Genomic DNA, 25,911 nt, shown 5'->3' on the forward strand with positions numbered 1-25,911 from the left:
AAAATATTTAAAACATTTAATTCTCAGAGTTTTTTTTCCCCATCTATTGTGTGAGACATCTGAATTTTTCCTTTACCAGTTTCTTAACCTAAATTATTTATCTACCATATATTCTTGTTAAAATCACAGCAAAAATAGTTTATAAAATCCAAAATCTATAATTACAGTAAATCTATAGGTATTTACTGCCTGACCATATTTTCCTACATACACAGAAGAAAAAATCTTTCATGTCTCAATAAAGATGTACACTTTCTTTGGCACCAATGAAATCTTCTATAGCATATCTTACCTCCTCTTCTTAACTTGACCATGTCACAAAATCCCCACAGCACTCTATGTCCTCATTTGTATTCTCATTTGATATCCTCATTTGATATCCTCCCCCTGCAGTGACCTTTAGGGTTAACCGTCCCTAGGTCCGGCTGGGCAACCAGTGCGCAGGGGGAGAACAGCAAAACCCTACCTGCTGCAACTCCCCCCCGCAGTGATCTTTAGGAATGGCTTTCGCCATGGTCCCTAGATCTGGCTGGGCAACCAGCGTGTGGGGGGAGAACAGCCTGAAGCAGAGGAAGTGCAGCAGAAGTTCCCTGAAAAGGCAGAAGCTTATCAAAAGATAAGACCACCAAGAACCACTACAAGAATGCTAAAAATCTTATCCCGTCTTTCTAGAACTACGAACTTTAATCCCTTATCTGTCTTTCTAAACTTCCTTCTTTCTTCTATAATGGTCATTGTTTGTTATGTAGATCACCTCCCTGATGGTGATAGACTGAGCCCATGGGCAAGCTAATTTCTTTGATATTCATTCCTGTGCTTTTGGAAAACATATATATACTGGTCACAAACTCAAGGAAAATTACACTCAGATTTTCACTCTTGAAGTGTGTCTGTTTGTCATTTCTTTCGCAGACGCCCTGACCACCCTGCACGCTTCTCTCAACCCTGAGGTGGCCTCATCGTCTACTGCTGTGCTGGTCCGCTGGTCCGCGGCAGGTGGCGCCCGAACGTGGGGCCCCGACATTTCATTTCATTTCATTGAGTCTTCCACCCATTTATCAAATATTTGACAGCACACCAGCTTATAATGCTCATCATTAATAATAACACTGTGATATGAAGTGACACAGAAAGGTGACGCCTAGAGAAGGGGACTGGAAACCACTGTGGCATTGATTTAAAACAATTAAGACAAAAAGTCTATATTGATGTCTGAAGGAATACAAGACTCAGAACAATATAGACTTTATCATGCCTGCTTTAAGAGGCAGAACATCTTTAGTCTGTTAAATATGTTTAAACATTCTTCATTGGTACAAATACCCAAAAGCCAGAAAACTGTACCAAAAATACCAGAGAGTATGTCGAAGCTCTCTTTGGGACAGCGCTATACTAACATCTTACTGAGTGCATAAACTATGAAATGTATAAGCAAATGAAATGTTAATTCCTGGGGCATTTTAACATAAATGGGACATATGCATACTTATTTTATGCTGTTAAGGTTAGAATTAGGAATTGCTTGTAGATTTTGCCATATATGTTCCAAAGGGGGAAAACTGCCCACTGGGACACAGAAGTCAATAAAGCAATAGGAAATTCAATAGAACGTTTCCTCAAAGTTAAACTTGCAAAACAGTCTCACATTTACTATAACATAATTACATGTAAAGGAGGTCTCCAAATATATTCTCATGGGTGAAAAATAGAAAATACATCTTGGAGAAAAGTGACTTCATTTTATAAAGCACAGTAGAGAAATTCTGATAGAAAAATAAACTATAGTTCATCATGTTGATATACATTGTATTCCTTGGAAGAAATGAAGCCATCACCATCATGGTCATTCTTCTTAAAAATATCTTCTAAAACTGCATTCTGGTATGACTTGTCACGTGGCTTCTCATCTTTTTCAAATTCCCTTTCCAAGTACTGATTTATCTAGAGGGTCAAAATAGTATTTCTTAATAAAGAGACATGCTGGTACACTCCTAATGACTTTGAGGAATGTTTACATAAAGACATATCTGAAAGTCTTATATTTATAAGACTTATATTTGAAATTGATACAAAAAGTTTAAAAGATATTTGAGGTTTTATTTTCATAACTGAAGCAATTTTCTGTAGAGAAACATTTCACTTTAGCTTTCCAGAGATTATAGATGGTTAGTGTACAAACACAAAGATTACATTTCAATTGAATTTTGCTGAAACTGAATGTCTACATTGCCTACATTATCAAAGGAAAATCACTCTCAAGGATTTCCATTAGTAAATAAAATCCAAACTGGTATTTATAATCTATAAAAATAATGAGAAAAATAAATTCCAGAGGGGCGGAGCAACATGGCGGCGAGGAGACGCTGTGAGTAAGATCTCCCATTAAAAAAAGTTAATAGGGAGGAAAAGCAGCAGGTCCCAGTGAGAACTGGGACACGGAAGATAAACAGACGACTCCAGCAAACTACCCGAAGAAGAAAGTTGCCATAAAAGAGGACTAGAAGGGAGGGAAGCGCAGAACCCTGCTCCCCTCCCCTGCCCACAGGGTCGGCACTCTCCGACTGGCAGAGAGGAGGAAAACAACAAACCAAAATGACCAACAAGAACAAACTACGCAGCAAGGGGGACTGGGAGTGGAAAGGAACTATTGCAGCCACCACACCCTGTGAACGGGAGCTGCGGAGAACTCTGCAGGATTCGCCGCGGCGGTGAGCTAACGGCTCCGGGCGCCATTAGAGAAGAACAAAGACCCTGGGAGATCCGCACACAGCCCACACTGCCGGTAAGCTTGCACGGAAAAGCGGCGCACTTGGCGCGCTTGAAAAGCAAACGCAGATCAGGATCGTGGCTGCCCAGGTCCCCGCGCCTGCGACCTAGGCTTGTGGGGAGACACGCGGAGGCCCTCCTCACTGATGTTAAAGTCCCTCACTGAGTGAGCAGGAACCAGGCGCCCAGGCACGGGAGCGGGTGCAAAAGGCGCCATTCCCGCGCCACTGAACTGGGCTACAGCCCACGTCCTGGAACTGAGGGCTTTGGAACTGAGACCCGGGGCACAAAATTTGGGGCGTGGGTTCTCCACGACGGTGGGGCACAAGGCAGACACAGCACCCCAAAGCCGTTGAGGTTTACCCTACCATTCTCGCTCTGCTCCCTGTCCCACGGGGGGGGGTCGAAAAACAGCCCCCCAAGGACAATAGGAGAGATCTCTGGCGCCACCTAGCGACCAGAAAAAAAAAGTCACTAACACCCCATAGAACAGGGAAACTTCTTAAGAAAAGACTTCTTGAAAAGGGCAGAAGGCTTCTGGAGGACCCAGTGGCCAGCTGGGAAGTTAGCCCACGCCAGGCCCCTTCCGACCAGCAGTCTGAGCCCACAGAGGGAGCAGGCACCCACGTCCGTGGCAGACCGGGTGCGCAGAAGTGTGTGCCTGAAACCGGAGGCGCAGGGACTGCATCCCGCTTCGCCATTTTAGAACAGGGACATTTCTTCAGTAAAAACTGCCTAAAACCAGCAGAAAGCTCCCCCAGAAGCAAGAGATGGCTCCTGGAGGAGCCAGAGGGGAGCGGAGAAGTTCACCCAAGATGCCAGCCAGTCCGAGCAACACAGTGTCCCAATGCATACGACAAATTAGAAAACAGACAGTAGGGAGTAGAAGAACAACATGCAACCTAACAACTCCTCAGGAAAGAAGCACACAACAAAAAGAAAACCACTCCCCAGATTGCAACGACAGCAACTTGGAAGAACTTCTGAGCCTTCAAGAAAGAGAATTTAAAATTGCCATGATTAAAAAAGTGATAGAAGTCATAAAGGAAAACAATGATCAGAAGAAGGAAATTGAGTCCCTAAAGAGGGAAGTAAAAGAAATGCAGGAGATCAAAGAATTAATGGAGGAACTAAAGTACTCTGGGAAAAGCAATGAAAGCAGAATAGATGAAATGGAAGAACGAATAAGTACTTTTGAAGACACAGAAATAAAAAGAACCAAAACAGAAAAGGAAAGAGAAGTATGAAGGAAAAAGAATGAAGAAAGACTTCGGGAACTATCTGACTCCATGAGGAAAGGAAATATAAGAGTTGTAGGAATTCCAGAAGGAGAGGAGAGACATGTAGGAACAGAGAAAATATTCCAGGAGATAATTGAAGAGAACTTCCCAAATGCGAAGAAGGAGCTGAAAATTGATATACAAGAAGCAAGAAGAACACCAAACTTCCACAACGAAAGGAAAAATACAGCAAGACACATAATAGTAAAGCTCCCAAGAATCCAGGACAAGGAAAAAATAATGAAGCTGACAAGAGGGAAGAAACAGATAACATTCAAAGGAAAACCAATCAGGCTGACATCGGACTTCTCTGAAGAAACACTATGGGCAAGGAGAGAGTGGAGGGACATAGTCAACAGACTCCAAGAAAACAGATGCCAACCAAGAATACTCTATCCTGCAAAGCTCTCCTTCCTCTAAGAAGGAAGAATAAGGATCTTCCCAGACAAACAGAAACTCCGGAATTTCATTACGACTAAACCCCCACTCCAAAAAATACTACAAGGAATCCTAAAGCCAGAACGTCAGAGGGACAAATAACAACGAAATAAGACCAAAAAAAAAGTTATTACAAGAATTAATAAATAAAATCAAAGGAAAGACAAACACAATGGCAAATACAGATGCAAACATATCAATATTAACTCTAAATGCAAATGGACTAAACTCTTCAATAAAAAGACACAGAGTTGCAGCCTGGATTAAGAAACAAAACCCAACGTTTTGCTGTCTCCAGGAAACACATTTAACTACAAAAGATAAAAATAGGCTCAAAGTTAAAGGATGGAAAACAATCCTACAAGCAAATGGACCAAAAAAGAAAGCAGGAACAGCTATACTTATATCAGATAAAACAGACTTCAAACTCAAAAAAATAAAAAGAGACCCCAATGGTCACTACATTATGATCAAGGGGACAAAACTTCAAGAAGAAATAACACTCGTTAACATATACTCACCAAATGAAGGAGCACCAAAATATATCAGTCAACTGTTGTCCTCTCTGAAAACAGACATCAGAGAAAACACATACGTAGTGGGATACTTCAACACACCACTATCAACAATGGATAGATCAACAAGACAAAAAACAAGTAAAGAAACTAAAGCTCTAAATAAGGACCTAGAGCATTTGGGCTTAACAGACATCTATAGAACACTAAACCCCAAAAAAACGGAGTACACATTTTTCTCAAGTGCACACGGATCATTCTCCAGGATCGATCACATACTGGGGCACAAGACAAACATCAACAGATACACCAAATTGAAATCATACCGACCATCTTTTCTGACCACGAAGGCATCAAACTAGAAATAAACCATAAAAAGAAGGCAAGGAACTATCTTACCTCATGGAGATTAAAAACCACACTACTTGAAGACCACTGGACTAACGAGGAGATCAAAAAAGAAATTAAAAAATTCTTTGAATTGAATGACAAGGAGGACACCAATATCCTAAATGTATGGGATGCAGCAAAAGCAGTAATAAGAGGAAAATATATAGCAATAGAAGCTCACATCAAAAAACAAGAAAGAACTCAAAGAAACAACCTAATCTCGAAGATCAAAGATCTAGAAAAAGAACAACAAAAAAAACCCCAAAACCAGTAGAAGAAAAGAAATAATAAAAACCAAAGCAGAAATAAATGAAATTGAAACTAAAAAAACAATCCAAAAGATCAATGAAACCAAGATCTGGTTCTTTGAAAAAATAAATAAAATGGACAAACCCCTAGCCAGGCTCACAAAGGAAAAAAGGGAGAAAGCACAAATAAACAGGATCATAAATGAAAGAGGAGAAATCACAACGGACACAGCAGAAATCAAAAGAATAATCAGTAACTACTATGAACAGTTATATGGAAACAAGTTCAACAATCTAGAGGAGATGGACAAATTCCTACAACTCTACAATCACCCAAAGCTAGATAAAGAAGAACTAGAACACCTAAACAGACCAATTACAAGCAGCGAAATTGAAATGGTAATCAAAAACCTCCCCAAAAACAAAAGCCCAGGACCTGATGGATTTACAAATGAATTCTACCAAACATTCAGAGACGAATTAGTGCCTATCCTTCACAAACTCTTCCAAAAAATTGAGAAGGAAGGGACAATACCAAACACATTCTATGAAGCCAATATTACACTAATACCAAAACCGAATAAGGACAACACAAAAAAGGAAAACTACAGGCCAATCTCCCTAATGAACACTGATGCAAAAATCCTCAATAAAATTTTAGCTATCAGAATCCAACAATGTATCCATAAGATAATTCACCACGACCAAGTCGGATTCATTCCAGGGACACAAGGATGGTTTAATATCCGAAAATCAATCAACGTTATCCAACACATCAACAAAAAGAAATATAAAAACCATATGATAATATCATCAGATGCTGAGAAAGCTTTTGACAAAGTGTAACACCCATTCATGATAAAAGCCCTTGAAATTCTTGGGATACAAGGAACATACCTCAACATCATAAAGGCCATTTATGACAAGCCAACAGCCAGTATCATTCTCAATGGTGAAAAGCTAAAAGCAATTCCATTAAGATCTGGAACAAGACAAGGATGTCCACTCTCACCACTGCTTTTCAATATAATCCTGGAAGTCCTAGCCAGAGCAATAAGACAAGAGAAAGACATCCAAGGAATCCAAATAGGAAAAGAAGAAGTCAAACTATCACTATTTGCAGATGATATGATAATATACATAGAGAACCCCAAAATCTCCACAGAAAAACTAATTCAACTCATCAATCAATTCAGTAAAGTGGCAGGATACAAAATCAACACGCAAAAGTCAGTAGCCTTCCTATACACAAACAATAAATCTGAAGAAGAAGAAATTAAAAAAAAATCCCTTTTATTATCGAAACAAAAAAAAATCAAATATTTGGGAATACATCTAACAAAAGAGGTAAAGGACCTATACAAAGAAAACTATAAAACACTGTTAAAAGAAATAGAAGAAGACACAAAGAAATGGAAAGACATACCCTGCTCATGGATTGGAAGAATAAACAATATTAAAATAGCCATCCTACCAAAAGCAATATACAGATTCAATGCTATTCCAATCAAAATTTCAATGTCATTCTTCAAAGAAATAGAACAATTATTGATGAAATTCATATGGAATCACCAAAAACCCCGAATAGCCAAAGCTCTACTGAAAAAAAAAGAAGGAAATGGAGGCATCACACTCCCAGACTTCAAACTATACTACAAAGCCATAATCATCAAAACTGCATGGTATTGGAACAAGAACAGACATACAGACCAATGGAATCGAATAGAAAATCCAGAAATAAACCCACAGATTTATGGTCAACAAATCTTTGACAAAGGAGCAAAGACTATGCATTGGAGCAAAGAAAGTTTGTTCAATAAATGGTGCTGGGAAAACTGGGTCACTACATGCAAAAGAATGAAGCTTGACCACTACCTCACACCATACACAAAAATCAACTCAAAATGGATTAAAGAACTAGACATAAGACCTGAAACCATAAAATACATAGAAGGAAATATAGGCGAAACACTACGGGATTTGCACATCAAAGACATCTTTACAGACACATCACCCAAAGCAGTGATAGTGAAGGCAAAGATAAACAGCTGGGACTACATCAAATTAAAGAGCTTCTGCACAGCAAAAGAGACAATAACAAAAACAAAGAGAAACCCCACCAACTGGGAGAACATTTTTGCACCCAACACTAATGATAAAGGACTGATCACAAAAATCTGCAAAGAACTGATGAGACTCAGCAACAACAAAGAAAATAATCCAGTCAAAAAATGGGCAGAAGAGCTAAAAAGAAACTTCTCTGAAGAGGAAATGCAAATGGCCAACAGACATATGAAAAAATGTTCAACATCACTTGTAATCAGGGAAATGCAAATCAAAACTACCATGAGATAGCATCTCACACCAGTGAGAATGGCACATATTAAAAAAACTAACAACAACAAATGTTGGCGAGGGTGTGGAGAAAAAAGGAACAATTCTGCACTGTTGGTGGGAGTGCAAACTGGTCCAACCACTATGGAGAGCTGTGTGGAGATTTCTGGACCTACTAAACATAGAGCTTCCATATGATCCAGCAATTCCACTCCTAGGTATTTACCCAAAGGACACAGAAACATCCATTCCAAAGAACACCTGCACCCCTATGTTTATATCAGCACTATTTACAATAGCTAAGCTTTGGAAACAGCCCAAATGCCCAAAAATAGATGACTGGATCAAGAAGATGTGGTACATATATACCATGGAATATTACTCAGCATTCAAAAAAGATAAACACATGCAATTGCAGCAACATGGATGGCGCTGGAAGGGATCATGCTCAGCGAAATAAGCCAAAAAGAAAAAGAAAAATACCGGATGGTCTCACTCATAGCAGGAATCTAGAAAACTTAAATAAGGGACCAGGAAAATGAATATAAGAAAGTGAAAATCAAAATCAACAAAAAACTATGAACCAGAGACACTTTTTGGGAGGTGGGGGGCGGGAGGGGAGGGATTGGGGTCAGAATGGGGCGTTTGCAATTGTATGGGGGAATATAAAAATAAAATTTATTATTTAAATTAAAAAAATAATGAATACTTTTACATGCATAATCAATAAAACCTATCATACATTTTGAAATCAAATTCAAATTTTTAAGTCCCCTATGTTTTTATAGCTCTCCCAAATATACATAACTATGACAAACTAATAATAGTGTCAAATACAGAACAGGTATCTTGCTTTCTCTATATAATAAGACATTTCTCTACACAAAGACACTCTAAGTACTACCTGACATAGTAGCTACTAGCTACACATGATTACTAAACATGTGAAATGAGGGCAGAGTGAAGTGAGATACGCTACTTTTAGTTTACTATACATAACAAATTGGAAGATAATAAAGTTTCCTATGGTAATGTTTATAGTGATTTCATGTTGAAATGGTAATATTTTAGATATATTGAATTAAATGAAATAGATCACAAAAATTTCACTTGCTTTTTTTAAAGTGTGACTACTAAAAATTTTCAAATTATATATGGGATTCAATCATAATTCCATTGTTAAGTGCTAATCTATTTAATAACTAAGAGAGCAAAGCACAATTATCTAGAGAAAATGTTTGGCAAGGCTACGGCATTTTAGGGGCAAGAATATTTTTAAAGGCTAAAGTTGAACCCTGAGCAGTTTTGAACAATACATATCCCAAACTTAGTCCATCACAAGCTGATTTTATTGTAGCATGATCAATGAATCTTAACAAATATATCAACTGTTCTAGAAAAGGGAGATGTATTTTTTTTTCTTTCAACTTAACTATCTTATGTAAATGTAAAGATTTTAGTCTCAAATATTCCTCACTTCCTAAGTAAGTAAATTACCTTTTCATAACCAATATTGCTGGCTCTCAAAATGTAATTTTCTAGTACACTCTAGTGAAGAGGTAAAAAAAGCAGTGGGAAAGAACGTGACCTTAAATTTGCTAGTATTGGATCCTATTTCCACATAGCCATTAAGAAAATAAATACTTCTCCCCCACCTTACTTATCCTGAAGAAATAGCTGACTAATTCTTCTGATAAGGAAGTAAAGTGTTTCTTTTAGTTCATGTTTTCAATCCAGGCCTTGCCATGTAATGGCTGTGTGGTCTTCAATTAATAAATTAACCTCTCTGAATCTTAGATTTGTCACCTATAAAAGGAGGGAAATATATCTATACTGTAGGATTGATGTGAGGATTAATGTTTGTGGGTGTCGATAAAAGATATTTTTTTTTTTTATTATTCAGGCATGCACAAAAATTCACTATCCATTTAGTGAAAATGCAGTTACACCTGATAACCTGAGAAATATCTCGGCAAACTGTAGCTAAGCAGGTCACTATTTTTGACTTTCTTTAGTTTCATTTTCCAGAAAAGAACAGAAGATCACCTAAGGTCTAGTGGAAACCAGTCTCACTGCAGTATACACTTCTTGCTGTGCAAGTAATTTTGGATGGTTTCTGTGCACAGAGTGAGACTTGGGTGCTATATGAATTCATCTACTGTTCACTCTACAGGTTGATCAGGAGCCAACAGAAAGTACATAACTGCCCTTAAGAAACAGGGGATGTTCGCATTCCTTTATTTCTCCATCAGCTGACTAGCAGAGCTTCAAGGGAAAGCCCTTAATAATTTCTTGAAAAAGGGAGCAGAATTAGGATGGGGAAAGGATTGTAGAGGGAGGGGGGAAAGAAACAGAGAAAAGGGGCTTCCTATTATCACTTGAAAGTAGTGATTCAGTTGCCTATCTTTACTTATTTAGGTGAGAGAATTATACATGTTTAATTGTCTTCAAGCAAGAGTGGAGATAACTGGGCTAACTCAATTTAAGCAAAAGTGTACAGTCATTGGGACTGGGTAAGATACTAAATTTCAACAAAACAAACATTAGCCCTGACGCATTCATGATGGAAATTCCCTGTAAGAGCCAAGTTTGGTCCATAGTTAAGAGAATAATAGTGGAGTCAGATTGCTGGGGTTGCAATCTGGTTTTGCCTTTTAGAGATGTGTGGCCTTAGGCTAGTTACTTAATCTGTCTGGACATTATTATTTCCCCCTTCTATAAAATGAAGATGACAATAGTGTCTACTTCATATACTGTCATGAAGATTAAATCGGTTCACACACAAATGTGCTTATAATAGTACCTGTTACTGAGAACATGGGCAAAACATTTTATTATCATTCAAGTTCTCCATTAAGCCCTCAATCATATATAAAATTAACTGGTATGTGAAGGCTAGGTAGCTGAATTCTAAACACCTGTTTACTAACTTTCTAGTCTAATAATTCAGGTTCTTGCTAGATTTCTTCATAATTTCATGTATTCTCACAATCCAGATGGGAATTATTTGCCATAATATAAATTCCTATAGTGCTGCTTAAAAGAGATCTGATGCTCTTATAATTTAAGAGATGGAAATGCCCTATAGAGATTAGTTTGGTGTTTTAATGATCCTCTTGCAATAGCAAGGCAATTAAACAGGATGATTTGGTGGTGTTTTATATTGAAAATGCATGTGTTTTTATAGAGCTTAAAGTTTTTAGTAGCTAGCTCCATAAAAGCAAAGTGATCAGAGCCTTCCTGGTGGCGCAAGGGGTTAAGACGCAATCTCTGAAGCAATCTGCAGCCACTGCAGCAGAAGTTTGATCCCTGGCCAGGAAGCTACCCACATGGTGCAGCAGATCTCTCCTGACTCGCCCGCTGCTCCCCTCAGCAGTGTACTTCAGTAGATCTGCCTGTTCTGCTCCCCACTCTGTCTCTGGTGAATCCTCTCACCCCCATACTTCTGGTGTGTACCCCAATTCTTGTATGCATAAATAAAAAAATAAAAAAAGCAAAGTAATCAGCCCACATGAGGCAGATCTAAAAAATAATAGTTATAACAAAGATGCAGTTAGATTGTGACGGGAAATTTAGATACACACAATTTGTTTAAATTACCTCAGTTTTAGAGAGTTGCCTGCCATTGTCAGTGTCTATCTGTTTAAACGTTTCAATGCTTCGTGGTCCTTTGGTTACAACATAAAGTTCGATCTCAAAAACCAATGTTACATCCGGTGGAATCTTGCCTTCTGCTAAGAATATAAATTTTAACAGTTTAACTTATATGACAATAATGTTCAAATATTCATTTATACATAGCTATAATAGCATGATTGCATAATTTCATGTTTTTAAAATTTGCTTTCTAAATACTTTTAAATCAATTTTTCCCATGTTTTCAAATGAAGTCAGTTCAAAGAACCTAGGTGATTATCATTTCCTGATTAAATAAAAATAAATTTAAATTGTGCATTATTTATTAATATGCCCCATCATTATACAGGATAGAGCAGGTGCAGAGAAGAAATGCAAGGGCAGAAAAACTTGAAAGTATAGATCAGAAATCTCTTAGAAAATGACCTTATGTAGCTTTTGGAATTGTAAATAAAATGTGTTAATACTTACCTTTCAAATTCTTTGTAGACATTAAAAGCTAAGCACAATGGAAACAAAATAGTCCAATGACAGTTTTATGAAGAAATTTCTCATCACAACAGAAAATTAAGTATTAGTTGAATAGTTCTCTTTAAAAAAAATCTATTACCTGCTATCACAGATGATTCAAGCAAGCAGTGGGGTTTTTCATATGACCATTTCCTAAAAATGACCTGCAGAAATGACTTGCTAAAAGGCAGTGGGTAGATTTTGTCACCAGTATATTTCCAGAATCTGATACAGAGCTTGATCCATTACAGACACTCAAATATTTGTTGAATGAATGACACTTAACATTTATTTTAAAAAATGGTTGTTTATCCTTTGGAGAACACAGTAATTTCTTTAATGAAAAGTGCAGAATTCTTGTTAAAGTGTTTATATAACCCAAAGAGAAAAGAACTTAAAAATTACAGCCAAAAGAGCTATATCAGTCATTTCAAAGCCATAGAAAAACCTACCCATGCACTATATGACTAATGTGACAATCCTCACCACCATTGCATGTTACTAGAGTAAGAGTAAAAGAGCTAGAGAGTGATTCAATAATTACTTTTACAAAATTCATTCCTACTCTTTCCAGTTCATGATCTTATGACAGAAAAAAAACTTTTCCTGATAACAAATTTAAATTTCTTAAGAGGAAGTTTCTGCACAATTCTACCATAAACATAGAAAATATTGCCCATTAGTCTTTTTCTTGCCAAAAAAAAAGAAAGAATAAGAAAGAGAAAAACATGCATTTTTCCATAAAGTTACTTGTATTTAGAGAAGCATATCAAGTATATAGGAGTTAAAGAATCTATACATACCACATTACCATTAATTAAAGCACTAAAAAGGCACATGCATTTCAAGACATGCAGAGGTATCTGTGACATGAGGCAAGGATATTGTGCAGAGGAAAGACTTCTTCAAGTCCTACCTAAAATAAAGTTATAGTTAATGTTAGACCTTAATAACTTATTTTAAAAAGTGTATTTGATCAAGAAGTCATTTGTTAGGTTACTTATGGCCCACACTGCAACTTTTAAAATAACCTAATCTAAGCTATTGCAATGCAGGTAGGTTAGCATTAAATACTTCCTAAGGAACACACTTTGGCAGGGGGAACCTCAGTTTCTTTAAGTGTAAAACAAGATGTTGGTGCTGTTCCTAGTAGGATTCATCATTTTTGCTTATTGGAGACACCTTATATTGAATATGAACTTCTCAAGTTAAACTTCAACATCTCTGTAGCCAGGGTCTGGTTTATTAACAGCTTAGGCACCTGGTTAGTCATTCATATTTAAGCATAAATTAGTTTATAAAAAGGATAAATTAAGTAGGCATTTGCCTTAGAGTAAAGGTACCCAATAGGACAAGCACCTATTGGTGAGGGATATGGGTATCCTAAGCAGATAAAGCAGTGGATGTTCCAGTAATGGACAGAATGTGGGGATATCTGATGGGAAAACACATGAGACAAAGGGAAACTTTGAAAAAGAGATTTAACAGATTGAAAATTTGCTTATATCATTTTGCCTACAACTGGCCTCAATCTATGACAACATTGTCACAGGTACTGCATTAAAATTATCTTTCATTTTCTCTGTCTTCTGGGATCCTGTACAACTAAAATAGGACATACAAATTATGGTTCTGTGGTAACTGGCAAAAAAAACATTAAAATGCTGTAGTTATGTGGAACTGACTCTTTTTCCCAATGATGTCTGACATTCTCCATGAGTATAAAGAGGTGACTGAGTTGGACTGGACTAGATACAGCTGAAGTTTGTTGGCCCCTAAACTTCTGCAATTAATTCCTCTATCATATTTCATTTTTTTGAGTAATTTAAAGTTTAATTCTGCGAAAATACACATAACATAAACTTTACCATTGTAACCATTTTAAGTGTATTGTTCAAACTATCGTACAACCAATCTCCAGAACTCTGTCATCTTGCAAAGTGGAAACTATACCCATTAAACCACAACTCCCTATTTTACCCTCCTCCTAGGCTCTGGCAAACAACCTTCTCTTTCTGCCTCTATGAGTTTGACTATTGTATGTAACCTTAAGTTGAATCATACAGAATTTCTTTTTTATGACTGGGTTATTTCACTCAGCATAATGTATTCAGGGCTCACCCATGTTGTAGCATTTCAGAATTTCCTGTCTTTCTAAGGCTGAATAATGTTCCACTCTATGTCTATACCATATTTTGTTTATACATTCATCTGTCAATGGACACAGATTATTTCTACCTTTGGCAACTATGAATAATGTTTCTGTCAAGCTGGGTGTACATCTAAATCTTTAAGACCTGCTTTCAATTCTTTTAAATGTATACCCAAAAGTCTAACGATTTTTAAATATAACTTAGAAGAAATTTAAAAACACCTTACCATAGCCTTCTTTTCCATAAGCGAAGGAAGGGGGTATAATCACTTTTCGCTTTTCTCCAGGGCACATATCCATCATAGCAATGTCTAGGCCTTTTATGACGTGTCCAACACCAAGAACAAACCATTTGGGGTGGCCTTCATTTTGTGTCTGGCTATAATCAAAACAACACTTAGGTAACGTGACTTCAAGAAAATTAAATTCAAACTTTGAATTACAGATGGGTATTTAGTTATAACTGAAAATTGGAGTCTTCTCTATCCCTCTATTTTCCTATATTAGCACTCATTCTGAACACCCTGATGGAGTGTTTGGCACAAATTTCTCTCATAATAGCCAGAAAGAGACATATATTATTTGCCCAAAGCTAGTCATTAACAGTCATCTCATTTTCTTTTTTATTATCTTTATAAAAACTATTCAACTGTTAACATTTTAATGGGTCTCCTGGTCCTGACAAGCTGCACAGCTTGTCCAAATAGCTCATTTAACCTCTTTAGGTTTGTTCTAAAAAAAAAAAATGATGGTATAGATTTGGCCTCAAAAAGTCGTTTCAACAGTAATTAAAATTTTAATTTTTTTCTTATTGAATTTCCTTATTTTCTTCTAAAGGGAAATAGCTAACTTTCCCCCATTCTATCTTTTTTTTTTAATAGAGGCATGCTTTATTTATTTACTTATTTATTTATTTATTTATTTTTTGTTTGTTTGTTTGTTTATACATACACTGGGTACAGTCAGAAGTGCGGGAGGGTGAGCGCCATGTGGGACCCTCCCTTGGTGGCCGGGGAGCAGCCGGGGATGGAACCGGCGCGGCAGAGGCCGTGGGCAGCTTCGCAACCCCGCGCTCAACCGCTGCACCACCAGGGAAGCCCTCCCCCATTCTATCTTTCTATAGTAATAGTACAGATGAATAAAAAATACAGATGAATAAAAACAACATTCTCCCTTGAGTATAATAAATCAACAATTAAATCTGAACCAGGAGTGGTGGCATGCAGGCGAGAGAGTGCAGGGCTCAGAAGTCATCTGTCACTGTAGTTAGTAGCTTCCTGGTACAACTGGATAGTGGCTCCTGGCTTGTAGAAATCGTGCTTCGGAAGATCTCTTAAACTACCTAATCCTCTAAAAACTCCAAGCCAAGAAAAATAAAAGGGTGAACATCCTCAAGGCAATTCTACTGAGTTCTATAGGCCCCAAGGGTAGTGGTGGTGAGGGATATGTGTGGGTGTAGCATATTTTTGATGACTTCTTGGGCAAATATTTTTCTTAAAGATTATTTATGCATACAAGAGCTGGGGTACAGGCCAGAGTTGGCTGGGGGGAGTGAGATGATTCACCAGAGACAGAGCGGGGAACAGAACACAGGCAGACTGACTGAAATACACTGCTGAGGGGAGCAGTGTCGAGTCATGAGAACTCTGCTTCGCCATGTGGGTTGCTCCCTGGCCGGCTGCAGGGGCTACAGATAGTTTCATAGGTTGCCTCTTAACCTCTTGCGCTACCAGGGGGGCATTGGAAGAATATTTTTTAATAATTTAAAAAGTAATGCTCAGACTATAACCAAGACGAAAACGCATACATTATACAAAAAATGGAAAATGATGTAAAAATATATAATAAAATAATAAATTAGATCAAAAATAAAAAGTAATGCTCAGTTTAACAGGGAGTAGGGAATCTAACCTTATTCTCCCCTATACCCCACACCCAGGCTCTTCTTACCGATAAGAAACAACATTCAAAACAACCAACCAATTAGGTTGCTGGAGGGATGCTAGATTTCTTGCATCACTGGATGCAGAAGCAGTTCTTGGCATTTCCTACCTGCAGTAGAATTTCGAGCCATCTTTAGCCAAGTAGCCGTCGTAATGGGCATTTAGCAGATCTCCCTTCTTGCTCGTCTTAGAGCAGTTTTCTGGACGATGCAAAACTTCTATTTTCACCTCCTCTGGGCTCTCTTTCTGGGCAGTAAAAACGTCCCACACACAAAAGAAAACGACTACTCTGAAGAGGACACACATGATGCCCGAATTCTGCCCGGAGGCCCGCCGCACTCCCCGCCTTGCGTCGCTGTGGCCCGGGGCAGCTCCGGCGAGTTCCGACGCGTAGCAGGCATTGTCCTACGTCACAAAGGTCTTGTCCTACGTCACAAAGGCCGGGGCCGCCGGCGGAGCCCCGCCCCCTACTCGCCGCACACCGGCCCTGGAGCCGCTACCGGCTGGGGCGGCCCGCGCGCTGGTCCCGGCGTCCTGGTCCCGGCGCCCGGGCGTCCCTTTTCTCCTTGGGTGCCTTTTCTCCTTTCCAAGTCCGCGTATTTCACAGACGCTTTTCTCGGGTTCGGGAACACTCGCTTTTCCTAAAATGAAACCGGCCAAAGACGAAATAAAACAGCCTGGGTTAGGACGGCGTGGTCAGTGAATGTGGTTGTCATTTCTAGGCTTAAAAGTCTGCTCCTCGAGCTGGAAGGGATCATGCTCAGCGAAGTCAGAAAGAAAAAAAATACCGGATGGTCTCACTCATAGCAGGAATTTAGATAACCAAAATAAAAGGCCAGGAAAAAGACTAATTAATACAAAGTGAAAATCAAAATCAACAAGCAACTATGAACCAGAGACACACTGCGGGCGAGTGGGGGGCGCGGAGAGGAAGGATTAGGGTCAAAATAAGGGGGGGTGCAATTGTATGGGGGATATAATCAGAATGAAAATGCATACATTGTGCAAAAATGAAAAATGATCTAAGAATTACATAAAATAAAATACTAAAAAAAAATTCTGCTTCGCGGCACCCTCCCACGATTCTGGCCTGTACCCCGGTTTTGTATAAATAAATAAATAAATCTTAAAAAAATGCTCCTCAGGTCCCAAGAAAACTTGCGTATTGAGGGTTATTCTAGAAGTTGAGGGTAATAAGTTAGCTTGTGATGTCTTTAGGGGTGCCTCAGGGGTGTCTCGAATTGCATTCTAGGAGTCGGAGTAATTGAAAAAGCAAAAAATGAAGAAGAAACAGAAGAAGATGAAGAAGAAGAAGAAGAAGGAGATGTTGAACTTCAAGAAGAACAAGAAGAACTAGAAGAACAAGAGGAACAAGAAGAAGGAACAGAAGAATAAGAGGAAAAAGCAGAAATAACAGAAGAATAAGACGAAAAAGCAGAAATATCAGAAGAATAAGCCGAAAAAAGCAAAAATAACAGAAGAATAAGCAGAAAAAGCAGAAATAACAGAAGAATAAGCTGAAGAAGAAGCAGAAGAAGCAGCAGAAGAAGAAGTAATGGAAAAAGCAAAAAATGCAGAAGAAACAGAAGATGAAGAAAAAGAAGGAGATGTCGAACTACAAGAAGAACTAGAAGAACAAGAAGAACAAGAAGAAGAAACAGAAGAATAAGAGGAAAAAGCAGAAATAACAGAAGAATAAGCCAAAAAAGCAGAAATAACAGAACAATAAGACAAAAAAGCAGAAACAACAGAAGAAAAAGCAGAAAAAGCAGAAATAACAGAAGAATAAGCTGAAGAAAAAGCAGAAGAAGCAGAAGAAGAAGAAGTAATTGAAAAAGCAAAAAATGCAGAAGAAACAGAAGAAGATGAAGAAGATGAAAAAAAGGAGATGTAGAACTATGAGAGGAACAAGAAGAACTAGAAGAACAACAAGAACAACAAGAAGAAAGAGAAGAATAAGACAAAAAGCAGAAAGAACAGAAGAATAAGCCGAAAAAGCAGAAATAACAGAAGAATAAGATGAAAAAGCAGAAATAACAGAAGAAAACGCCAAAAAAAGCAGAAATAAAAGAAGATTCAGCTCAGGAAGAAGCAGAAAAAGCAGAAGAAGAAGAAGTAATTGAAAAAGCAAAAAATGCAGAAGAAACAAAAGAAAATGAGGAAGAAGAAGAAGGAGATGTAGATCTACAAGAAGAACTAAAAGAACAAGAAGAACAAGAAGAAGAAACAGAAGAATAAGACGAAAAAGCAGAAAGAACAGAAGAATAAGCCGAAAAAACAGAAATAACAGAAGAATAAGCCGAAAAAGCAGAAATAACAGAAGAATAAGCAGAAAAAGCAGAAATACCAGAAGAATAAGCTGAAGAAGAAGCAGAAGAAGCAGAAGAAGAAGTAATTGAAAAAGCAAAAAAGGCAGAAGAAACAGAAGAAGATGAAAGAAGAAGAAAAAAAGGAGATGTAGAACCACAAGAGGAACAAGGAGAACTAGAAGAACAAGAAGAACAACAAGAAGAAACAGACGAATAAGAGGAAAAAGCAAAAATAACAGAAGAATAAGCTAAAAAGCAGAAATAACAGAAGAAAAAGCCAAAAAAGCAGAAATAAAAGAAGATTCAGGTCAGGAAGAAGCAGAAAAAGCAGAAGAAGAAGAAGTAATTGAAAAAGAAAAAAAATGCAGAAGAAATAGAAGAAAATGAGGAAGAAGAAGAAGGAGATGTAGAACTACAAGAAGAACAAAAAGAACTAAAAGAACAAGAAGAACAAGAAGAAGAAATAGAAGAATAAGACGAAAAAGCAGAAAGAACAGAAGAATAAGCCGAAAAAGCAGAAATAACAGAAGAATAAAAAAATAGCAGAAATAACAGAAGAATAAGCTGAAGAAGAAGCAGAAGAAGCAGAATCAGAAAAAGTAATTGAAAAAGCAGAAGAAACAGAAGATGAAGAAGAATAAAAAGGAGATGTAGAACTACAAGAAGAACAAGAAGAACTAGAATAACAAGAACAAGAAGAAGAAACAGAAGAATAATAGGAAAAAGCAGAAATAACAGAAGAATAAGCCGAAAAAGAATATATAAAAGAAGAATAAGCCGAAAAAGCAGAAATAACAGAAGAATAAGCTGAAGAAGCAGAAGAAGAAGAAGTAATTGAAAAAGCAAAAAATGCAGAAGAAACAGAAGAAGATGAAGAAGAAGAAGAAGGAGATTTAGAACTACAAGAAGAACAAGAGGTGTAGGGGGATGAGAGGATTCAGAGACAGAGTTGGGGAACAGAACAGGCAGACCTACAGAAATACACTGCTGAGGGGAGCAGCAGACAAGACAGGAGAGGCCTGCTGTGTCATGTGGGTTGCTTCCTGGCTGGCTGGGGATCCTGGGGATGGAACTCCTGCTGCAGTGACTGGTGATAACTTGATAGAGCTGAGACTTTAACCCATGTACCACCAGGGAAGCCCCTGAATTATAGTAATTTTAATTAAAATAATGGGATACTTAATTTGTGTGAGGAACATTGGTTGGTCTAATAATGAAAATATTCTAGCTAAAATAATGATTACACGGTAGTTTTCCAGTTTCCACCAAGTTGTATGTGCAGATTTTTGTGAAAGCGTTACTAACTGAAACATTCATTGCTTGGTGTGTTTTAGCCATTTGACCAGACCAAGTTGGAGAGTCATGGTAAAGAGGATTTTATAACTGAATCAAGCAAGGGGACATGAGATTGACCTCAAAGCACTGTCTCTCTTTCGAAATGGAGTTGGGATTTTTATAGGACTATCAATATTTGGACAGGGCCTGCACCACCATTAAAATTTAGTGTTACACGCCTAGAGGTGCTAAACCATGTAAAGGCACTGTAATCGAAGAGACCTTCCTTTAGGAAGGAGAAGCAGAACATCAGGCAGCAGGCTTGGGATTCTAACCCCACACTGCTGCTGTGCCCTTAGACAGGGCAGCATCTCTTCTCTGGTCACCTTTCATCTCCATGATAAGGGAATTGCACTAATTCACTTTAACGCCTTTCCAAGCTAAATGCAAATATACCTAATTATAGGGCAGGGCTGCCAAATAATTTTTTTTTCCTTGATGGTGACTTTATGTTTTATCCCTTTGCTCTCCTCTCAGCCAGTGAGTGATAAAGGCCCCTTGGCATGCTTTCATGCTTTAATGTAAAGCGATCTTACTTAACTAGTAGACACATCTCTTTTCTTTTTTCCAGTGATTTCTTTCTTTCTTTTTAATATTTTAAGAGCTACTCTTGTATGATAACTATTAATAAGAAGTCTGGTTTATGTATAAATTTTAACAATTTTTTTAAAGTAATGAATAATTAGCATACATCTTAATTAGCAAGTAGCTCTGCATATTTAGGGTTGGAACAATTCTTGAAAGATGGTACCTTTTTATTTTTGTTATTAAAAAGCATTTATTAAATATTCATATATATGTAAGACTGAGTTGTTTAAAAATCTATGTAAATGTGAGCAGTGATACTACAGTTTGCAATCTAAAAGAATCTATTGACTTTAATACTAAAGCTATAAAATTGTAGGTACTAATTGATTTTTCTTATTGAATGGCATGGATTACATTTTTCCTAAACTAAAATAAATCTTTTTTTTTTTGGCATAGAACTGGGCCAGAGGTGCGGGGGTGGTGGTAGAGGGGTAAGAGGATTTACCAGAGACAAAGTAGGGAGCAGAACAGGTGGGTTTACTGAAATACAATGCTGTGGGGAGCAGCAGGCAAGACAGGAGAGGTCTATTGTGCCATATGTGGGTTAGCTCCCTGACTGGGGATGGAACTCAGCCATAGTGGTGATAGCACTGAGACTTAACCCCTAAGCTACCAGGGAGACCCTAAAATAAATCTAATTATGAAAATTTCCAATATTATTAATCTCTAAAGTTAGTGAAAACATACTTATACAGGAGAATAAAAATTGAAAGAAATTTAAGATTTAATTTGTCTAGACTGCCTACCAGTTTGAAATTTCTTTGACTTTATCCCTAGTATTTGATTTATAAATCAGCTTCTGCTTAAGAAGCCTTAGGGACTTGAAGTACATGAGACACAATTCTTACTTTTCTTAGTCCTGCCTTCCCATGATTAGAAATCATGGTTCTTAAATGATTCCTGTTTGGCCTTATCAGATAATACCTCCACTAGACTGGATTCTACTTCCTTTACTCAGCACATGGCTGGATTGTAATAGACTCTTACACATTTATTTTAAAAACTGCTTGAGTACTGTCTTGAGCTCTGTCGAGCTATGGGGATATAGGCAGTGGGACTATTGTGTCAACAAAGGACATTATCTATTCTTAGATTATAATCCATTGGGTAAGATAGACATTGAATAAAATTTTACAAATATTATGTTATGATGATGTTCTAATGGAGAGGTACAAGGATCTACCATGTGAGAATTAAATAGACAACCTTGTTTAGAAAGATTTCTAGGAGGGGATTACATTTAAATTGAACTCTGACAAATGATATATAAGTAACTGGTCAATATACATGAGAATTATATGGGAATTTAATAAATATTCATCTTCAATTTATTTACGTATTATTGAGTAGCTACCTGTGCCATGTGGTGAAGTAATTGTGGGGGGTGGTAACTGAATGTCATAATAGAACACACTTTGTATGTGTTATGTGTTACAGACATATCAAAACAAAAGGTGAAGTTTTGGGTGTGTTTGTATCATATAGAGGCAAACTGAAGAAATACACCACTGAGGGGAGCAGTGAGCATGGCAGGAGAGGTCTGCGCGCCTTGTGGGACCCTCGCTGGTGGCCAGGGATTGAACCAGCGCTGCAGAGGCTGCAGGCAGCTTCACAGCCCAGTGCTCAACGCTGCGCCACCAGGGGAGGCCTAGTGAATTTAGAATATGTAGACTGCTTGATACAGTCTTTTTCAGGGGGGGAATGACCTAAGGAGATGCTTTCCAATGCAGAAGAAATCTTCGAGTGTGACAGTACTCACTAGCCGTGTCTTCCAGCAACAAATCGCTGGAGACGATGTGTAAGTGCCAACCGCGAGGACGGTTGGACAGAGGACAGTGGACCGTGTCCCTGGTGCGCTGGGTCAGCTGCAGGTGGACAGTGGAGCGGGCTGAGGAGGATGCGGGGCCCAGCAGTGGTTCGGTAAGCGCAGGACAGAGAAGAGGCCGCCCCGCCGGGTGCCTGGAGGTGGGGATGCCGTGCACGCGGGGTGGCGAGGGCGCCAGGTGTTGCTGGGCCGGGGAGCCTGGTGCACAGTGCCCCGCCTGACGGGCACAGCGGGCCCACCTGTCTCTCCCGGGAGGGCCGGTCTGGCGCGTCCGCGGTCCCCGCTGAGGAATCCCGAGCAGGTGTCCAGCTCGGGACAGACGCCTGTCGCCCCTTGAATGGCTCCCGACGTGTCCGTGGGCGTGTTGGGAGCAGACACGGGCCATCTCCTCCCTTCCGGCGGAGCTCCTCGATGGGCCCCCTGCGGGATGCGCCCAGGTGTGCCGGCCCCACGCACCTGCCGGCCGCACCTGCATGTTCCCGCCCGCGCGCCCCACCTGAGCCCCAGAGTGAAGTCGGGGCCGGCGGGACCCCAGTTTCGGCACGACCCCAGTTTCGGTGCGACCTGTCTTGGGCCTGGGGCCTCTGCGGTCGCAGGAGTAGCAGGTGAGGGGGGTGGGGGGGGCGTGGGAACACCTCCGTGCGGCTGCCCGCAGAGAGGGGCCTCGAGGGCCCTGCGGGGGTGCAGCGGGTGGGGACTGGTGGGCTTGGCTGGCTTCTTCCCGGGCCAGGACTCTGGGGGTCGGGGCTCATTCCTGAGCGTGTCCCTCCGTGACCCGCCTCCGCAGACGCGTCTCCCGCCTCGTCGTGCCGAGTGGGTGCACCTGTCCTGCTCCCCACCCGCGTGTTCATCTCAGGGAAGCGCCTCAGGGTTTGAGACCGCGGGGTGACAGTCCAGGGCCGTCGCCCCCTCCCCGCCCCCATCTGGCTGGCAGGAGAGCACCCCGCCACCAACAGGGTCTGAATGGCTGCCCTGAAGGGGAGCCGGTCTCTCCACCCCACCTTGTGCCCTGGGGGCAGGTGATGAGGATCTAACCCAGGGCGCCCAGCCTCTGCCCTCCAGAGAGGATCTTCAGGAAGGAGGCCACAGGGCCTCCCTGGGGAGCAAGGGTCAGACGCAGCTCTGTGAGGATGTCCGCAGCCTCTGCTGCACGAGTTCGGTCCTGGCCAGGGAGCTGCCCACTGGGGGCGGCAGACCCCTCCTTTCTCCCCGCTGCTCTCCTCAGCAGTGTTTCAGTAGACCCTCCTGTTCTGCTCCCCACTCTGTTTCTGGTGAATCCTCTCACCCCCCACATCTCTGGCCTGTACCCCAGTTCTTGTATGTGTAAAAAATGAGGAGATAAACCCTCCACATGATTAGGTCACGAAGGGCGGGAGGAAGTCCCTCCGTGCTCAAGCTTTTTCTCTAGTAAATTCAAACTTTTTTGGAAGAAAGTGAATCAGGCGTCTTCGTGGGTGCAAATCGTCACTTTTTTTTTTTCAAAAATTATTTATTTATACAAGCACTGGGTACAGTCAGAAGCGCGGGAGGGTGAGAGAATTCACCAGAGCCAGAGCGGGGAGCAGAGCAGGCAGAAGGACCGAAGTACACTGCTGAGGGGAGCAGCGGGTGGCAGGAGAGGTCTGCGCACCTTGTGGGACCCGCCTCTGGTGGCCGGGGAGCAGCCGGGGATCGAACCTGCGCTGTAGAGGCTGCGGGCAGCTTTGCAACCCAGCACTCAACCACTGCACCGCCAGGGAGGCCCTATTTTTTATATCATTGTTCATTCTTAAACAAGCCCCCCAACCTCAGGTGTAGTCCCCTTATAGTTTCCTTCCCCAGGGCACCCGTGCACCATCACCTCAGTCCCCTGTGCTCCTCCCTTCCTCCCTCTGGTCCCTCTCCCTCCTCCTCCCCTGCAGGATGTCTCTGGTTTATAATTGTCTAGTTTTGTTTAGTTTTGTTGTGTGTTGTATTGTTATTATTTTTTTACACTGATGTCTTACTTGGTTTCCCTATATTCCTGCGATAAGTGATAACTCATGCCATTCACAGCAACATGGATGAAGCTAGAAGGTATTATGTTCAGTATAATCTTGATTTGTACTTTGATTTTGCTTCGTTTATCCCAGAATTACCTGGTCCCTTGTGTCCCCTTCCTAAGGTGACTTACACTTGTGACAAATTTTCAGGTTTCAGTGGCTCATCTTTGAGATAACCCTGTTTGTCTAGATACTTACCCAATAGAGGGTGGGTAACCTTGGATAATATTATCCTTTCTTCTCTTCTCTGTAAGCACACCAATCCTTTTAAAGGTCTTTTACACTTTGTCTTTGTGCAGTTGTTGGCAGAACCCCTTTAATGTGCAGATGTGGGAACCCCAGAGTACCCCTTAGTCTGTATACTAGCATTGGTGGGGCTTGGCATGAGCAACTCCATTTTGGCATGCAAGACGAGTGGAAGCCTTTCCCAAAGATCAATGCCGCGGCTGCCACCATTTATCATCTCTAACACAGGCAGGATGTAATCAATGGTGATCCATGTCTTTCCCATTGGATAATTGATTTTTTCAAAAATTTGTGGGATTGATCTCTTTTTTTTTCATTTTAAGAAACTCATTGCATAATACAGTAGTTGTGAAGGTTGAAGGAAAAGGCTTTGGTTGTTTCAATGAAATTCTAATGACACTAGATTTAATCATACTCCCATTCATGGTTTGCTCTGGAAAAATTATGAAGTCTTTGTCTTGGATATTTTCCTATGTTCCTATATTGTCTCTTTCCCCTTCCCTTGCTATCATGTATCACCCTTTTAGGAGCTGACCCTGTTTTCCATTTGTGTTGATTAACTCACATTACATTATCTATTATTAAGATGTTTCCAGTACTAGGGACTTCCACCCTCACAGAGGACTTCTGCAAAATAAAAACCTATGTTACCCTCAGCACAGCACCTTAGGAACGATGATAGCTAATACTATTTAACACTTTGAATGTTTTGAGTGAAGACTTTCAGAAAGAAACAAATATAGTATCCAACCAGACTTCTAATTTTCTTTGTCAACTTTGTATTTCTAGTACTTACTGTAAGCAGACTTCATGCTATTCATTCACCCATTCAAAAGTATTAATTTCATATCTTCACTGTTCAGTGTAATGGATATACATTACATTTTTAATAAAAGTAGTTGATTTCTTTACTAGATTGAGGGCTATTCAGGCTATTATAGTGTCAGTTTCATTAAATTGTGTGTTTCAAGAGGTATCTTTATTTTATTTTGATTATCATATTTATAAAGTTTTCTCTACTTGTCTCTTATTATTCTGTAATGACTATAAAATTAGCAGAGATAGTCCTTTTAATGTTGAGATTGACAATTTGGCTTTTTATAGCTCTTCTGCAAACACTATTGCTGGGGATATTCCATTGTATCAGTTTTTTGGAAAAGACTTAGAAGACTGTCTTTAGAATTTGTGTTTTGTCACATCTTCCTGCAGCTTTTGTGTATCAGAGAATGTAGTTATGGAATTTAGGGTTAAAAAGTGTTTGCTTTGTTGATTTTTCTCTATTATTTTCCTGGAATCTACCTCACTGATTTCTGTTCTTTATGATATCTTTTCATTTATATATTTTGGACTAAGTTTGTTCTCCTTTATCACTCAT

At 39.6% G+C, this 25,911-nt stretch overlaps 1 protein-coding gene across 3 annotated transcripts; it reads right to left on the reverse strand.

Annotated features, from left to right (window-relative positions):
* Positions 1-1,658: 1,658 nt before the first annotated feature.
* On the reverse strand, positions 1,659-16,578 carry LOC119250710 (peptidyl-prolyl cis-trans isomerase FKBP7-like). Of its 3 annotated transcripts, none has more exons than XM_037518350.2 (4): positions 16,322-16,578; positions 14,497-14,648; positions 11,572-11,705; positions 1,659-1,941 (listed from the first exon to the last, which is right to left on the reverse strand). In XM_037518350.2, exons 1-4 carry the CDS (start codon positions 16,516-16,518, stop codon positions 1,780-1,782), a joined length of 645 nt encoding a protein of 214 aa, XP_037374247.1. In that variant the 5' UTR covers positions 16,519-16,578; the 3' UTR covers positions 1,659-1,779. The 3 variants fall into 3 exon arrangements, with proteins under 3 accessions (XP_037374247.1, XP_054553665.1, XP_054553664.1); XM_054697690.1 differs by lacking the exons at positions 1,659-1,941; positions 11,572-11,705 and adding exons at positions 12,878-12,890; positions 13,003-13,033; XM_054697689.1 differs by lacking the exons at positions 1,659-1,941; positions 11,572-11,705 and adding an exon at positions 12,992-13,033.
* Positions 16,579-25,911: the final 9,333 nt, after the last annotated feature.

Source organism: Talpa occidentalis, unplaced genomic scaffold (genome assembly GCF_014898055.3).
Source record: "Talpa occidentalis isolate TD23 unplaced genomic scaffold, MPIMG_talOcc4v2.1 talOcc4.18, whole genome shotgun sequence".
NCBI classification, from domain to species: Eukaryota; Metazoa; Chordata; class Mammalia; order Eulipotyphla; family Talpidae; genus Talpa; species Talpa occidentalis.

Excerpts from the sequence above, each read along its gene's own strand:
- LOC119250710 (XM_037518350.2), bottom strand. The coding sequence starts at position 16,518 with ATGTGTGTCCTCTTCAGAGTAGTCGTTTTCTTTTGTGTGTGGGACGTT. Across the intron at positions 14,649-16,321 it reads GGCTCGAAATTCTACTGCAG|CCAGACACAAAATGAAGGCC; the intron begins GTAGGAAATGCC and ends TTTTGATTATAG. Across the intron at positions 11,706-14,496 it reads TTATGGAAAAGAAGGCTATG|CAGAAGGCAAGATTCCACCG; the intron begins GTAAGGTGTTTT and ends TTATATTCTTAG.